General features: G+C 41.2%; 2 protein-coding genes across 4 annotated transcripts; both read left to right on the top strand.

Annotated features, from left to right (window-relative positions):
- The first annotated feature begins 5,143 nt into the window (after nucleotides 1–5,143).
- Nucleotides 5,144–11,719, top strand: LOC105052307 (glycerol-3-phosphate dehydrogenase [NAD(+)], chloroplastic). Of its 2 annotated transcripts, none has more exons than XM_010933077.4 (10): nucleotides 5,144–5,589; nucleotides 5,741–5,877; nucleotides 7,764–7,869; nucleotides 8,093–8,294; nucleotides 8,556–8,643; nucleotides 9,232–9,379; nucleotides 9,894–10,043; nucleotides 10,126–10,275; nucleotides 11,112–11,197; nucleotides 11,299–11,719. In XM_010933077.4, exons 1-9 carry the CDS (start codon nucleotides 5,242–5,244, stop codon nucleotides 11,124–11,126), a joined length of 1,344 nt encoding a protein of 447 aa, XP_010931379.1. In that variant the 5' UTR covers nucleotides 5,144–5,241; the 3' UTR covers nucleotides 11,127–11,197; nucleotides 11,299–11,719. The 2 variants fall into 2 exon arrangements, with proteins under 2 accessions (XP_010931379.1, XP_019708721.1); XM_019853162.3 differs by having other exon boundaries at nucleotides 5,324–5,589; nucleotides 5,738–5,877.
- Nucleotides 11,720–11,795: 76 nt separating this feature from the next.
- LOC105052409 (pentatricopeptide repeat-containing protein At2g40720) lies at nucleotides 11,796–16,498 on the top strand. 2 transcript variants are annotated; one of them, XM_073244385.1, is made up of 3 exons: nucleotides 11,796–11,916; nucleotides 12,806–15,857; nucleotides 16,326–16,498. In XM_073244385.1, the coding sequence occupies exon 2, from the start codon at nucleotides 13,048–13,050 to the stop codon at nucleotides 15,286–15,288; it is 2,241 nt and encodes a 746-aa protein (XP_073100486.1). In that variant the 5' UTR covers nucleotides 11,796–11,916; nucleotides 12,806–13,047; the 3' UTR covers nucleotides 15,289–15,857; nucleotides 16,326–16,498. The 2 variants fall into 2 exon arrangements, with proteins under 2 accessions (XP_073100486.1, XP_010931509.1); XM_010933207.4 differs by lacking the exon at nucleotides 11,796–11,916 and having other exon boundaries at nucleotides 12,440–15,857.
- The last annotated feature ends 1,058 nt before the right edge of the window (nucleotides 16,499–17,556 follow it).

The raw sequence follows: 17,556 nt of genomic DNA, 5'->3' as shown, positions 1-17,556 counted from the left end.
ATCGCATCTGGTGGCAGGGAACGAGGACTTGCATGCTAGATATGGGGGGAGGGTTTCAGACCCAAACCCAAACCCATTCGGCCCATTGGCCAATCTGGGGCTTGCGGGCGTGGATGGGTGCGTGGATGCACTGGGCTTTGCTGCAGAGGGTCCAGCCCAGCTGAATGTGGGCTAGGAGGGATGGCTGGCGGGCTAGGCCAAACGAGCCCAGCCCGAAAAGCCTGACAGGGGCCGGGCTCCAACAAAGCTTACTAGCCATGTTTTGGGTCTTGAGGGCTCCAAAAAGGTGGGACCAAGAAAAACAAGGCAAAAGGCAAGGCCATGGTCTCTTCGTCCGTAGATCTGGAGGCACCAGCGGCACCCGTAGCCCTAGAGTCTTCATATTTGCTGCCAGGGCCCCCATGGAGGTGGAGAAGGGCCCGCTGGAACCAGGAGGAGGGAGTCGAGAGCTTGGTGCCCCGGTGGTCGCAGGGGTGTCGGAGCAGAGGCTCGAGATTGAGATGAAGGCCCCCTCTCATGAGATTGCAGTGGCTAGACTCAGGCAGGCCATCCACGATGAGGGGATGCCCTCCGAGAGGGAGGGCTCGATGGATGATGTGGCTGAGGTGGACTCTTAGATTGAGGGGGGTACGAGTACTGGCCCCTTTCCTGATAAGTCTTCTCCATGAGGATCTTACTTTGGAACTATCAGGGGGGGAGTCCTCCTTTTGATCGACCTTCGATCGATTGATCTAGCAGCATAGTTCTGATGTCTGTGTATTGAGCGAGACTCATCTTTCCGGGGTTGGACTGGCCCGGGTCAGATGGAGGATCCTTATAGCCTGGAGTTCTTATACTATGGAGTCTCGAAGACTGTCAGGAGCTATTTTGGTGATGTGGCATCATGGATTGGTTAGAGTGGATGCTTTTTATAGATGTGAGCAGCAGGTGGTTCTTGTCATCACGGATCAGTCCGAGGGGCCCTGGCTTCTTTTCGATGTCTATGCGAGCACCGAGCATAGGGATCGGAGGGTGCTCTAGGCAAAAAATTTTAGACTCCTGACGTAGGGTGTGCCTTCTTTGGTGGCTGGAGACTTCAATTGTATCATGGGTTCCTACGAAAAGCATGGCGACGGCAGTAGGGGGATAGTGTGGAGTCTCGAGAGTTTAGGAAGTTCATCAGTAGCACTGGGTTGATTGATCTCGGATTCACTGGTCTTAGGTTCATCTGGTGCAACAACCGATATGGGTCAACTCGCATTTGGGAGAGGATTGATCAGGTATTTGCTTTTGCTGACTGGATCCAACGTTATCTGGGATATTGTATTCAGCACCTGTCGAGGATAGCCTCAGATCATTGCCCAATTCTTGTTTCGACGGATGGCCTGGACTGGCCTAGGGTCCCTTTTAGTTTTGAGAAGTTTTGGATCTTTTGTTCGAGATCTTGGGACTTGGTTCGGGAGTTGTGGAGGTTGCTGATCTGCAGGAATGCGAGGTATAGGGAGGCTAGAGCTGGTCAGACGCAGGTTCCTCAGATGGAACCGCTTGGAGGTGGGCGATATTTTTCATCAGATTGAGTAGCAGGTTCCTCAGATGGAACTGCTTGGAGGTGGGCGATATTTTTCATCGGATTGAGTAAGTTGAGGCGGATATTATGGAGCTGCAGCTATGGGAGGATCATGACGGTGGCTTACATGAGCAAGAGATGGGGGAGCTCTACAGTAAGCTCTCTGAGCATCACGCTTTACTGAGGCAACATGAGACCTTATGGAGGTAGAAGTCTGAGTCCAGTGGATTCGGGAGGGAGATCGAAATACTATATTCTTTCATCACTCCACCTTGATCCAGAGGTCCTCCAACCGTATCAGACAGCTACGAAGGAGTGATGGTAGTGTTGTAGATGATGGTGGAGGGATTCGAGCGGAGATCCTCTACTTCTTTAGGGATCGATAGATGATATGTTTGGCGATGACCACCCCATCTCGGATGCCCAGCAGGTGGCTTGTATCTCTATACAGGAGAATGATATCTTGACCCGTTCAGTGTCTCTTGAGGAGGTGCGTGAGGCCCTCTAGTCTCTTGGACAAGATAAGACCCCGAGGCCTCATAATTTTTCTCCATTGTTCTTCCATCGGTACTGGTCGATCATTCGAAAGGAGGTAGTGGAGGTGACCTTTGAGTCCAGGGGCGTACCAACGACGTGGAAGCGGACCTTGATCACCCTCATTCCTAAGCAGCCTGATGCTTCTCTCTCAGAGCACTTCAGACCTATCAGTCTCTATACCATCCTCTACAAGGTATGTGCGAGGATTTTGGTGGGGCGGCTGAAGCCATTGATGTCTCGTCTGATTAGCCCAGAATAGGATACTTTTCTTGCTAGTTGGTCTATCATCGACAACGTTATGCTAGCCCAGGAGTTTATGCACGACCTCCAGAAAGTGCTATGTCGTCGCAGCTTTATGACGATCAAGCTGGATATGAAGCAGACGTATAATCGGATGTGTTGGCTTTTCCTCCGATAGATGCTTTAGAAGCTGGGTTTTGGGGATAGGTGGATTGACTGGATTATGGACTGCATCGAGAGCTCCAGCTTCGTCATCCTTATCAACGACACCCTAATGGAGTTCTTTCTTTCCTCTATTGGTCTTTGTCAAGGTTATCCTCTTTCTCCCTGCCTGTTCATTTTATGTGCTGATGCATTATCCAGGACTTTGAGAGCGACGATTCAGGGCTAGGCCTTAGAGCTGTATTGGCTTGCCCTTGGTGCTCAGCCTCTCTCGCACCTTCTCTTTTCAAATGACTGTCTTCTTATCAATCGCACCTCGACCCGAAATGCAGAGCGCTTTGCCTCCATCATGAGGGCCTATTATCGGTCGTTGGGCCAGTTGGTCAATAATCAGAAGTCTGCGGTCATCTTCAGCCCAAGAATGAAGGCCTAGGTTAGATCAGCAATCAGGAAGATCCTGGGGATCCGGGAGCAGACTGGGATATTATCCTACCTTGGAGTTCCGATCACGGGTCGTCGTCTTTGCGGGCTAAGTGCAAACCTCTGGAGCAGCAGGTCCAGGAGCATCTTCTGGGTTGACAGGCTAATGCCCTATCCTTCATGGGTAGGATGACTATGGTGAGATCGGTGCTGAGCTCTATTCCAGTATACCTCTTGGCCAATACGATTGTATCGGTTGCTTGCATTAGTGGGCTGGAGCAGTAGTTTCATAACTTTTTGTGAGATTTTAGTTATGATCGTCATCGAGTTCATCTACTTTCTTGGGAGGTGGTATGCCAGTCTGTGCAGGATGTTGGTCTAGGGATCCACCCCTTGTTGATGGAAGGAAGGTTTTGATCATGAGGCATGCAGCGAGATTTCTGATCCAATCAGACTGTTTGTGAAGTAAGGTGATGAGGACCCTCTATGGCAGCTAGAGCCTTGGGACCCCCATCCATGCTCGTCGAGGATGCTCTTTCATATGGAGAAAGATTTGTGCTCGGGGACCTGACGTTATGCACCAAATTAGATGCTTGATTGGAGATGGGTAATCGATGGAGGTGACCCAAGATGTCTGAATTTCGAGCATTCCTCTCTCCCACTGGCCGACCCTTATCAGCAATGAGGTGGACAACCACATGAGGATCTCTGACCTTATTACTGCTCATGGCTCCAGCTAGAGATGAGAGGAGATCACTCGACTCTTTGGGGGCCCACTGACGGAGCGGATCCTTGCCATCCTGGTTTCAGTGCACCCCACTCAGGATGCGAAGGTTTGGGAGCATTTCTGCTGCCTCAGGGTCTCCTTGAGAGACCTATCCCAGCTGTATGGACCAACGCTTACTAGGAGGCTCAATGCTGCATGGATTTGGAAAGTTGCCGCCCATCCTAGGGTGAGGATTTTTTTTGGAAACTGGTCTGGAACCGGCTTCCTACTCGAGCTCTTCTTAGGGATAGGGGTATGGAGGTTCCGACCTCCTATCTGATCTGTAGGATGGAGGATGAGTCTGGGAGTATGCTATTCTACGCTACACAAGGGCGAGGATCATTTGAAGACAGGCGGGCGGTTACTCTTGAGAGACGAGCACTGATCCCTAGTTGGTTTTCTTCCTTGGCTTGATTCGTCAGAGGGTGACCGATGGGTTGACCACTGTTGTTGGACGAATGGCTTACATTACTTACTAGATCTGGCTGTTTAGGAACAGCCTCATCTTCGACGGTGATGTGATTCCGACTCGTCGGATTTTGGATATAGCTGTCTATCTTGCTTAGGAGTATTGTCAGTTTGATACTGCTACTTTGTCTCCTGACATTCCCGATCCCTGAAACTCCCTGGCTGCCCCGGCAACAACCCATAGTGTTCTATCAATCTCTTGGGAGCCTACACCCTTGGGGTTTGTCAAGATAAACTTTGATAGTAGCGTCAAGGATAGGAGAGGCGAGCTAGCTTTGTTATCCGCAGCTCTAATGGTAGATTTTTGGCAGCTGGTGGCTTCCATCTTTTTGAGCCTTCTGTCTCTGGCGTGGAGCTTCATGTTGCCTGGGCAGGTGTCACTTTTGCAAGGCAGCAGCTTCATGCGGAGAGGATCTTCCTTAAGGGTGATTCTACCATTGTCGTTACTTGGCTTCAGGGGGGGGCTAGGCAGGTCGGAGATCATCCTCTTATCTGGGATATCTGGACTTCTCTTTACCATGCTGCTGCAATAAAAGTTTAGTATGTTTATCGAGAGGCTAATATTGCAGCAGACTGGGTAGTGGCTTTTGACGCTGACTATTCTGACGACTGGATCTGAAAATCGGATGGAGATTGCCTGCTGGTCTTGCAAAATTTTTTGTATCTTGATCTTTTGGGTTGTCCTCGCATTAGATTGGTGTGACCATCCATTTATACCCGAAAAAAAAGAGATTTTTGAGAATGATGTTATGTTTTTCTGAAATATCTCGATCTTTTTTATGATATTTATGTTAAGATTGTGTAAATGCATCATTTTATAATAATAATAATAATAATAATAATAATAATAATAATAATAATAATAATAATAATAATAAAGAGACGTCCCAGCCAACCAATCTAATAAACGTGGGACACAATCCGATCTCGTCTCGTATGAATTGGGCCACCTGGCCCTGCTTCGCCTCGCCGTCAAACCGTACTCCATATTGATTCCGATCTCACGGTCCAAAATCACCCGCCAACGGATCATAAGCCTCCAGGGGCGCGCGCGCGGGAACGGATAAACTCACCGCCCGTGAAACCACGCCGAGCGCCAGCCATGGCCGCTCTCCACGCGGAGCCCTCTCTCGTCGCTCCTCTCTTCCCTTCTGCCGCTCCTCGCCGGAACCTCTCTCCGTCGGAGGGAAACCTAGGGTTCCGCCTCAAGCCCTTCCGTCTCTCCATTGTCTCCCCACCCGTCCCTCACCCCTGCCCCTGCTCCGCCGGTACCCTAGACCCCGAGCCGGCAAAGGAGAACCCTACTCTGAACTCTAGCACTAAGGTGGGAGGCAGAGAGGGGGGCAGAGATCGGCGGAGGGCGGTGAGGATCGCGTGGGAGAAGCTGGTCCGCTGGTCCCGGTCCTGGCGATCCAAGGCCAAGAGCGACGTCCTCGAACGAACCAAGAAGGTGCGACATCTTGAAATCTTGGTTTTATAATTACTATTCCCACTCTTTTATTATGGACTTTTAACCGGCGAATTTATATATATTGTCAAGTATATATGATAAGAATTTTGATGAAGGATTCCTTTTTCGTGATAAAATGTTGAGTTAGTAGGTTGTGGTTCTTGGGGGTGGATCATTTGGGACGGCAATGGCAGCTCATGTTGCGAGCAAGAAGGCTGAAATGGAAGTTGCAATGCTTGTTAGGGATGTTGATGTTTGTCGAGATATTAACGAGACCCACTTTAATAGGTAAGACGTTAGAATCATCCTACAGTATCAATTTTTTTTTTTTAAATTTGATTTAGGTGTCATTCTATTGATAGATCATGCCACTGCATCAAATTCTTGTGCTTTTATATGTGAATAAAGAAAAAAAAGGAATGCAACGTGTAACTAGACATGCTGTCAGTAAAAAGTTGATCTCTTTGTTGATATTTATAATCTTATCCCGTCAAAAACTAATCTTTTTATAAATTCTACGTGGGTTGCCATTAGAAATTTATGCAATGCTTTCTCTATTAATCATAGTCGAGATAAAAGAATGTATCTACATGCACGTGCCTAGGACCACACCGATGGTCCAATTATTTTAGATTTACGAGTATGACAGGAATGTGATCAGCTTCTTTCAAAAAGATGACTGTGATTGGCATTATCATAAGTTTTCTTATGATTTCATTAGGAAAAAAAAAATCTATTCTAAAGAATTTAGTTCTTGATTACCTTGGTGATAAGTTCTAATTCCAACTTTGATGTTGGAAGGCACAAGAGTTTGAATCCTTGAAACTGATGGGGTTTTAAGATGATAAAAGTTAGAAGTGTGGTGTGCTGGAACTTACAATTAGAACTTAAGAAGAAGTTTATAGGGAATGCTCGGATTGATCTAGGGGATAAGGACTTGATGGATGGCTAAGGATTCATTGGTTTCTAAAGAGAGTAAACCATTGTTTCGGATGTTTTTCTGGTTGCTTTTTGTCATGGTTAAGGATATGCTGGGGTTCTTTGTCAGTTTCCTGATAATGATATCTTCAAATAAACTTTCCTAATTCATCATTAGAAAACTAAATATTTTAGATTTTCTCTTTAAGCATTCTCACCTTCTCTTTTTTAGAGCTTACCATTGCAATGGCTGATGGGACCACATATATCTGGCAGAACTGTTTGGTACTATAAAATCGGCAATTATTCTGATTTAATTACCAGTAGATTTCACATACAAATTATTAGGACTTCAAGTTCCCATAGGAGTTAGTATTACAGATTTAGGACTGGAACATGGACCTTCTGTCAATCTGCAAGTACATGGTAAATTAACGCTGCTTTGTTGGAGGAATGCCACTACAAAATGATATTTATTTTATCCTTCTTTTAAGCAAAGTATTGCTTTTGTTCTTCTCCACAATCTTTCACTGAAATTTGTTCAAGCATCAAAGGACCTCCTACTTTGATTGGTTATACATTATACCATTTTAAGTTTGTGCCAAAATTCTTATACTACTCATTGATTTTGCCCAAAAACCTAATAGGAGAAAACAGTCTATTCCTATTAACATTTCCAAATTGATTTTCAATGCACAGATGATGGTTTGCATCTGCTCATCATTGTTGCACATGGCATGAAGGGACCTAGTAGGATGATATGCTCTCTAAGTCTCTCTTAAAAGTAGATTGGTAAAGTTGCAAATATCCTTGCAATCCATCAGAGCTGCTAGTTGGATTCTGTTGATCAGTATCTTGCTAGCAGCATATGACCAGTAAAAGGACTTTTGGCACAAAAATGCATGGCCACTGTAATCAAAGTGAAATTGTGCAAAGAAAGTCACTAGAAGGTACTTTGTAGTTTTTTTTAATATATAATATTAATGTGTTTGAAAAAAGATCATAATTATAATCATAACAATCAAGCCTTTTCCCAACTACATCGTTGAATAAATGAATCCCCATTCACCTAATTGTTTGAAGAAAAAAGAAATTGTGCTTATTCAGCTGTTGCAAGGATTTCCCCCTATTTAGTTGTTTTTGATGTGTCTGAACTTTGTTATGTACTTATATCAGGAAAATCAGCAATGACCCAACATAATCCACATCAATCTTCAGGCAATTCTAACTAATATCATCTATATGTGTTACTGTAGCAAATACTTCCCAGAACACAAACTGCCAGAAAATATTATTGCAACAACAAATGCGAAGGATGCTTTACTTGGAGCTGACTTCTGCTTACATGCTGTTCCTGTGCAGGTAATCCAAATTCTCATTCTTGATGATTATCATTCTGTCTTAGCAGGATAATATATGATATTCTCACCAACCATTAATTTGATGACCTTATCATTTATACTCTTTTATACTCATTGAATCATATTTTATTGATGCATTACAGAATAACAACTTATGAAAACCCAGTGCATTTTTTTTATACAAGCCTCAAGCAAGTGAGCTAACTCCCTTGACTTTGTGACAGTTCAGCTCATCCTTTCTTGAAGGAATTTCACAACATGTTGACCGGAACTTGCCATTCATATCTCTTAGCAAAGGTTTGGAACTGAATACTTTAAGGACGATGTCTCAAATTATTCCACATGCATTAGGAAACTCTCGCCAACCTTTTACTGTGCTATCGGGGCCTTCGTTTGCAGTGGAGTTGATGAAGAAATTGCCAACAGGTTTATTTCAGCTGAATTATAATAGTATATGTGCATGTATTATTGTTATAGTTGTGTGTTAAATTTGCAATGATGGGTCTTAAGCAGCTAGGCGTGGAGCTTAGGTCTTTTGTCCTACAAATTGCGCAGTATGCCAAGTACATATGTTTATTATGTGCTAATAAGATATGAGTTCAATATTCCAGCCAGCAATGGCTAAAACTTTGTTCCTTTTCTGGAAGCTCTATTGGCTGTTCTCATGCATAATTTGCAAACCTGCAGCAATGGTTGTGGCATCAAAAGATAAGAAGCTGGCAAGTGCCATCCAGCAGTTATTAGCTTCACCCCATCTGAGGATAAGCTCATCCAGGTAGCTAAGTTTTCATATTTCACTTATCCCCATTTTTTGATATTGTGGAATTAGCTTTATTTGCACTAAATATGAATTATTGACTCATATGTTGTGATAAACATGTTTTGTTTTTCTTCTTATTTATTTTTCTGAATTACTGTTTGTTCACTTATTTTTTGTGCTAAGCATTTCACTGTTTGGGACAAAAGAACTTTTGGACATAATTATCTCTGATGTGACTTACCTAATATTGCAACTTTATATTAACATAAGAATAGTTGATGTTTTTACTGCATAATAAATAAACTGTGAGAAAAAATGAATTAGACTCATTTTTATTCGAAATGTGTGGATTCTCGCAAGCTAGATGGTATGCATTTTCTATCTAAATTTTTAATAATTTTTTATTCAAGGAAATAAATGGATATTAATCTAGCTTTTTCCATGTTCATCATATAATCTACTTGGAAAGATTTACATGATTGTCTTTCTCCCACACAAAATCCACAGAATTTTCCATTACCTCCATTAGTGGCTGATTTGATCAGACAACTGGTAACTATATTTTAATGATGGATCTTCAATTTGTGAACGGTGATGCTCCAGTGATGTTACAGGGGTTGAAATTTCTGGTGCACTCAAAAATGTACTTGCCATAGCAGCAGGTATTGTAGAGGGGATGAATCTTGGAAATAATTGTATGGCAGCTCTTGTTGCACAGGGTTGTTCTGAGATACGATGGTTGGCGACGAAGGTATGTAACTTAAACTACTGCTTCCTTGATAACATCATCTATTCTGCAATAATGCCATTCATTCTGCTTAGAATTGAGAAAATGACGAACTCATTAATTTAAATAGCACAGAATGAGTTCTTTGAATTCCAATTTTTTCTTGCACATCAGTACATCACCTTTATTTATTTTAGTTGTGACTTGAATAGGAAATATATAGTCCGTTCAACATTGAAGAATATATTATATTTTTGTCTTGTTTTAATTCTAATCTTTCGCTGCATCATGGCCTCTTATTTATCAGTCATCTATGTTTATCTTTTCTGGAATTTGAAGGCAAGAAATTGTTTCTGTCAAGTTGCTCCTAAAGTCAGTGTTAGCTTTCACATCAAACTAACACGCTAGGTTTACCAAAAGAAATCTCTCTCTCTCTCTCTCTCTCTCTCTCTCTCTCTCTCTCACTCAAAATGAAAAGAAGAAAGGCTAGGGACCATTGTTTTTTGTTATCTTACAAAATTGCACTTTGGATGTGAAGATGGGAGCAAAGCCAACGACGCTTACTGGCCTATCAGGATCTGGTGACATTATGCTTACATGTTTTGTGAATCTTTCACGAAATAGAACTGTCGGATTGCGTCTTGGATCAGGAGAGAAACTTGATGATATATTGAATTCAATGGATCAGGTTCTTGAGAATTTATTTGATACTTGTATTGATTTCAAAACTAAAATGACATTGTATCATCTGATTGGGATGTCTTTTTCAGGTAGCTGAAGGTGTATCAACAGCTGGGGCTGTTATTGCATTGGCTCAGAAATACCATGTAAAAATGCCAGTCTTGACAGCAGTTGCCCGCATCATTGACAACGAATTGACTCCAAAAAAGGCTGTTTTGGAGTTGATGAGCCTTCCACAGGTTATTGTTGACATTTAAATTTTTTGCATGCATCATGATGGTGGAATGAAATTGATATTGCAAAAGAATCATTTAAGTATGCGGATTATTATTCACACCTTTAAGTCAACCATAGAAGCCAGTTTTGTTATGACCTTGTACGCATTCTATTTTGGAAACTTGTTGGGTGTGTCTTTCTTTGTTCTTTTTTTCCCTTTTGGATCAGCAAAAGGAAGTTTTGTGAATTAATATAAAGGCTCTTTCGTGTAAAGAGTGGAAGCAGATGAAATGATCGATACTAAATGGGCACCAACAAATGTTCTTCCTTTTCATTTGTACCTTTTCTCCCTCTTATGAATAAAAAAAAAAAAAACTTGAGAAAAGAAACAACTGGAGAGTCTTTAGAAGAAAGGAAAACAACAGGTCTAATGCTTGATTAGTGAAGAAAGATAAAGATTAAGGGAGGAAATTGAAGTTTTTTTTATTGACAGTCTTCTTGAAGATAGAGAATGGTCGGTTCGTGACTCAGTAGTGTTGGTTTAGTTGGAACTTTTTATAAGATTAGACTGGAAAAAGATACTGGAACCGTTATGTTAATTTTAATCTTTGAATTTTAAGACAGATGTGGCATTTTAAAAAAAAAGTTTTAAGACAGATGAGAGAGCACCAGCTATTTGATCTCTCTGGTTAATTATTAACTCAAAAGTAACATAGAATATGTACATCAAATATGAGCACTGATTGTGGTGGTGATTTCTTCTTATGTTTATGAAAAGTTCTTACTCGTTCATATAATACTGTGCAAGGCATTCTTGTTGACCTTATTAATCACTTTACTTTTGATTTTTCATCTGTAGGTTGAAGAGGTATAAAAAGTATGAAAAAGTTAGGCATCAAGGGCCCAGTATTCTGAGGGTGAACCTGGATAACTTTTCTGTTGAAGGTGAAAGGCAGCATTCTTTGCGATCATATTTTAATGGTGAAATATAATATGAAATTTTAAATGATAACTTACGTAATCTTGATGTTTTACATCCTCTACAGTTAATTACAATGCCTGTGGTTTACAACACCACCATGAACCTTTGCAGCCAGAGTCATAATTCTTTGGTCAGCAGGAATTTTGTTCTCTCCTTCAAGGAAATATTCAAGCATGGAATTTGTTGACATCTGAATCACAGACTGAATTGACTGCAGAGAAAGTGGATTGCATAATTCAAATCAAGAAATCAGATGTTTTGCCTGAACCTTTTGTATGTGCTGCTTGGCCTCAGCTACTAGCTTGGTGATTTTTGATGCCAAACCATTATATGATTGTGATTGGTTGACTATTACAGCTGAATGACTAGCATAAATTGTCTAAAATATATACCACATCAGGTGATTAAACTCTCCTGAGAAGCTCACTGGTGAATTACTTTATCACGGTGTTGCTGAAATGAACATGATTCATCTTTTAAGCTTATTCTCGGATTCTTTTTGCAGTTCTGCAGATTAGGTGCCCGTAAAAGCTGCTTGTTTTTTTTTTTTTTTTTGGTGGATAAGTTGACCCGTATGGATATATGTCTAGTCCCACATCATGCGGTATTGGAGACATGTTGAGTACTTAAATAGGTCTATGGACCTCAATTAGTAACGTTCTTGCTCGTTTTTGTGGATGAGGTGAGTATATCTTGTCGCTAATAGTTATGACCATTTCTTTTATGTTTTTTATTTATAGATAAAAATATTTAAGAAATTGATAGTGCCATCCCAGCATAAAACAACATACGTGTTGTCTTAATAGTTCGTGCAAGGACCTGTGCTTGGTTCCATATCATGTTGTGTTAGGGAGGCAAGAACCTTTTAACGGTGTCGACCAACAATCTTCCGGCGAGCTTTCTTGGGATGAGAATTTGGATTGTTATAAGATATGTTTTGTCTCGCGTGTTACCATTTCTTTTTTAACTCTCTCTTTGTATTATTGATATATAAGTAAAATTTAAGAATGGGAGGCAAGAACCTTTTAACGATATTAATTAACAATCTTTCGGCTAGCTTTCTTGAGATGAAATTTTGGATTGTTATCCATTTCTTTTTTTAACTCTCTCTTTGTATTATTGATATGTAAATAAAATTTAAGAAATTGATGCTGCTATCCTGTAGGTACAAGTATAAAACACAATAAATTGATCGTCTTATCAGATTAGGATTAGATCCTCTTTTCCTTGTGTGTCCGATATATTACTATAAATATAGTAATACCTCTTTTCTTCAGTCTCCCACTGGCATTTATCTTTAATCTCAACTTGTTATGTCACCTATCCACTTTTGCCCCATGAACCCACATATTAGAATTGTCTAGGTTCATAGTCCGGAGCAAGATTTTTGAACTAAAATTTTTGGATCCTGTCAGCTTCAGTTGGGTCGGATCCTAGTCTACAGGATCCAGATCCGCTTTCGTGTACCCACCTGGTGTGTCTCAACCGTCCCTGGGGTCGGGTGCGATTCAGTTCAGGTAGCGCTTGTATAGGTTCTACTTCCAGCTCTAACATGCCTTCTAATGCCAAAGGAACCCCAAAAGTCCTCGACATCTTGTTTCGCACGCTCCCCTCCGCCAAGAACAGATTCATAGGAGCTACCCACCAGAAAGGACTCCACACAGGTGCTCAAGGTCTCAGCAGGTTCGCCTTCCCTTCCCTCCTCAAGAACTGCGCAGCCCAGCTGAACGTCCACCATGGCAAGCAACTCCACGCTTCCATCATCCAAACCGGCCTCCAATTCGATCCCTTCATCGCCAGCTCTCTCATCAACATGTACGCGAAATGTGGTTCCCTGACCGATGCCAATCATGTGTTTGTTCAACTCCCTCAAAGAGATGCTACCGTGTGGAACGCCATGATTGCCGGCTGCTTCCATCACGGCTGCCGACATGAAGCCCTCTCTTTGTTCTACCGCTTGCAGTTGTCGGGCGTGAGACCCGATGGGCACTCTCTCAGCATTATCCTCGGCAGTTGTAGTAGTAATTTGGTTATTTGGCATGGCAGACAGGTGCACGCTTTTCTTGTCAGGAATGCTTTGGACAGCGATTCATTCTTAGGGACTGCATTGATCGACATGTACGCAAAGTGTCGCCAACTAACGGAGGCATACCGGGTGTTCCACGGGATGGTCGATAAGAAGAATGCTTCCTTGTGGAATGCAATGATCGGGGGCTTTTGCCGTAATGGGTTGTGGGAGGAAAGTTTAGAACTTTTCGTGCTCATGAAGAATTGGGGCTTGGAGCTGCAGTCCACCACCTTCTCGAGCATTCTGGTAGCATGCTCAGCTGGCGAGGCGGTGACTTTTGGGGAAGGGGTTCATTGTTGCTTGATAAAGTTGGGATTCGAGCCCGATCCTTATATCTGCACTTCTCTTCTGGGAATGTACAGTAAATGTGGATTGCTCGATGAGGCTCGTAGAGTTCTTGAGAGTGCAACGAGCAAAGGAATTGAACTTTGGAATTCGATGATCTCAGCATATGTTGGTAGTAGTTATGCATTAGATGCTCTTAATGTTTATAAGCAAATGAGGTTGAGTAATATGAGGTCAGACTGCATTACTATTTCTAATGTGCTGTCTGCTTGTAGCATTATTAATCTCTTGGATTTCGGCAAGGGAGTTCATGGAGAGCTGATAAAACAACCAGAACTGAATAACATGATGGTGCAGAGTTCCTTAATCAATATGTATATGAAGTGTGGAAGCACCGAGGATGCCAGGCTGCTCTTTAATTTGACTAAAGATTGGGATGTCATTGTTTGGGGTTCTATGATTGCAGGGTACTGCCAGAATATGAAATATGATTGTGCATTAAATCTATTCAATAAACTGAGGGTGAAAGATTTGAAACCTGACTCTGCTGTCATTGCAAGTGTTGCCTCTGCCTGTGCTGAATTGGGATTCCTAGTACTTGGGTATCAGATTCATGGGTTTGCAATCAAGAGTGGCACAAGTTTTGATGTGTTTGTGGCTAGTGCTCTGATAGATATGTATGCAAAGTGTGGATTGCCACAGTTGGCAGGAATTATCTTTTCTGGATTGCCATATAAGAATATTGTGGTATGGAACTCTATGATCTCAGGTTATGGTAGGAATGGCCTACTTGATGAATCCATCAGTACTTTTGCCCAAATATCTCAGCATGGTTTGGTTCCTGACTCAATCTCCATAACCAGTCTTCTTGCTTCAATCTCCTCTTTAGCTGCATTGGAGAAAGGAAAGATGATCCATGGCTACCAGATAAGAAAAGAAGTGATTTGTGATGGTCATGTAGAAAATGCACTTCTTGACATGTACTTGAAGTGTGGCTGCTTAAAATATGGGCAATCCATTTTTGATAGGATGCATTTAAGGAATATAGTGGCCTGGAATACAATGATCACAGGATATGGACATCATGGATACTGTCTGAAAGCAATTGGATTGTTTGAAGAGATGAAGAGACTGAGAGTGTTACCAGATGATGCCACTTTTCTCTCTTTAATATCATCTTGCAGTCATTCAGGTTTGGTTGAAGAAGGCATGGCATTCCTCCAATCCATGAGCAGGGACTATGGCATCGGCCCTAGGATGGAGCATTACTTGAACGTGGTAGACCTCTTGGGTCGTGCAGGGCAACTGGATGAAGCCTACTGTTTCATCAAAGCTATGCCAATGGAGGCTGATGAGAGTGTTTGGTTGTGTTTTTTAAGTGCTTGCAGAGCTTATAGGCATATGGAATTTGGAGAAATTGCTGCCGATCACCTTTTAAAGCTAAAGCCTGAAGGGAGTGGGAGTTTCACTCAGCTGTTAAATTTCTATGGGGAAGTGGGGTTGTACGACAAAGCAGCAAAAGTAAAGTTACAAATGAAGGAGTTGGGTTTGAAAAAAAATCCTGGTTGCAGTTGGATTGAGGTCAAAGATAGGGTCCAAGTATGTTTCTCAGGTGATTCATCTCCATTGATAATAGAGATCCATGATACATTAAGAAATCTTAGAAGATCAATGAGAGAGGAGGACAAATTATCAAGATGATGATGCTTTGTCAAAGACACAATAAACGTTATTAATACATTGTCTTTGTTAGAAGAGCTTATGTGGTAATGCCAGCAAGCAGAGCTCATCCCCAGCAATGGAGAACATGATTATGTAAATGGGTTCTAGAAGTAGATCCAACAGAAGGTTCTCATAATTTTTTTCACTAGTTGAATTGGTGAGAAAAAGGAAAACTGTGGGTTTGTGATCTATAGAACAATTCATAATACAACAGTTATCATATTTGATGACCCATCCAAAAAATAAGATTCAGCAAGTTTCCATAGGCTGGCATTGGAATGAAATGCAGTCCAGTGTATGGGAGAGTGAATCAGAGATTATTCAAGTGTTCCAGCAGAGCTGCAAATTCTCAGGCTGCCATGGGAAACTTGTTTGACTTTTTGTGAATTATGGTGTCACTGGAGGTCATACCAATGGTGTGTCATGGAGCTAATTTAAGATTAGGCCAACTGTCTGGGCATTGTGGAGCCTTATGCCATGGAAGGCTGGAAGGTCACTGTAGCATTATACAAAAAGGAATCCGACATTCTAACACCAGCGAGAAGCAGGTAAAAATTATTATAAAGCTGTACATCAAAGAACTCAGAATAGAAAATTTAGATTGCAATACCATCAATGGTTTGATATTGGAGTGGAGATTTGTATGGTTGTAAGCAACATGTAAATCCCAATAGAAAGCATCAGATATTGCTGGCTGCTTCTGCTTATATAGCATTGCTAACAATATCATGGTGACACTATATGAAATCATTATCTTCTGAAAAGAAATTATAAATTTTTTAGTTTTCAATGTGTCAGAAATCCCAAAAAGAAAGTCATTAGTTTGATATTACATATTTGGTCAGTAACAGTTGGACCGGGGTTGGAATGGTTAAGTTCATATGTGAGCTAGGTCAAAAGTCTCTTATCTCAAATCTTAACTGGATTTCAATCAGCAAATCCAAATCTTGCTCATCTACTTTGCATGAGCTCAAAACTACTGTTAAATTGTCTGATGGTTTTGATTGCTATTTCAGGCTGAGGGCATTCAACTGGTAGAGCACAGTGGTACTAGTGTGGCAGGACGTTAGGGCAAGTGGATTTGAGGGGATGGAATGAGAAAGAGGCAACAAGACATCATATGAGATTGAACATATTTCTCTACCATGTGTCAAACCAATTGCATATCAAGGTTTTTTCTGCCTCGACACACCTTTAAGTCTAGCATTCTTCAATTTATATATTTTCATAAATTTAAACTATTTTATTAATAAAAATTATAATTTAATATAAACACTTATTTAAATCACATAAGTCAATAAAATGTTCTTTATGGTCCTGACCTGGTCAATATATAATGGAAAATCATAATAAATTATGTATTTGAATTTGAACAAATTTGAACAGTGCTAACTAATGAACTTGTTAAGTATGCTCGTATTAGTGCGCATATTAAGACAAACACAAGGCAGCAAAGAAGCATTGCATATGCCATGAATTTGAACGATGCTAACTAATGAACTTGTTAAGTATGCTCATATTAGTGCGCATATTAAGACAAACACAAGGCAGCAAAGAAGCATTGCATATGCCAAGAACCCAAACTAATGAACTTCTAAACATGGTCAAGCATTGCATATGCCAAGAACCCAAACTAATGAACTTGCTAAACATGCTCATATTAATGATATTAAAACAAACCAAGGCAACAAAGAAGCATTGCATATGCCAAGAATCCAAACAAATGAACTTGCTAAATATGCTCATATTGATGCACATGTTAAAACAAACGCAAGGCAACAAAGAATCATTGCATATGCCAAGAACCCAAACTAATGAACTTGCTAAATATTCATATATTAATGCACATATTACAACGAACACAAGGCAACAAAGAAACGTTGCATATGCCAAGAACCCATTATGTCAGTGCACACGTCAAAACTAGCAAAAGAGAACAAAGCAAAGAACAAAGTTAAAATAGCCTGCTCCGCTTCTTGGAATTATTTATCATTTATCTGTTTGAACCGTAAATACTGGATGGCATCGTATGTTGTTAATCACACAGAATCTATATTGTGAATGGATGTTACAAAGATGTCATATGTTTTTATTTGCTGATGCCTATTGATATATTTTTTTTTCTAGATTGATTTAATAAATCAACTCCCATGATCCCTCCTTTGCTTTGTCTGGAAAAAAGATTTGGTTTTGGTCTTACAGCGTGACATGTTCTATTATGTGCCGGCCTGTGACATCACCTTGGTC

The sequence above is a fragment of the Elaeis guineensis genome, chromosome 10 (genome assembly GCF_000442705.2).
Source record: "Elaeis guineensis isolate ETL-2024a chromosome 10, EG11, whole genome shotgun sequence".
In the NCBI taxonomy this organism is placed as follows: Eukaryota; Viridiplantae; Streptophyta; class Magnoliopsida; order Arecales; family Arecaceae; genus Elaeis; species Elaeis guineensis.
This window is presented reverse-complemented; position numbering and strand designations above follow the sequence as displayed.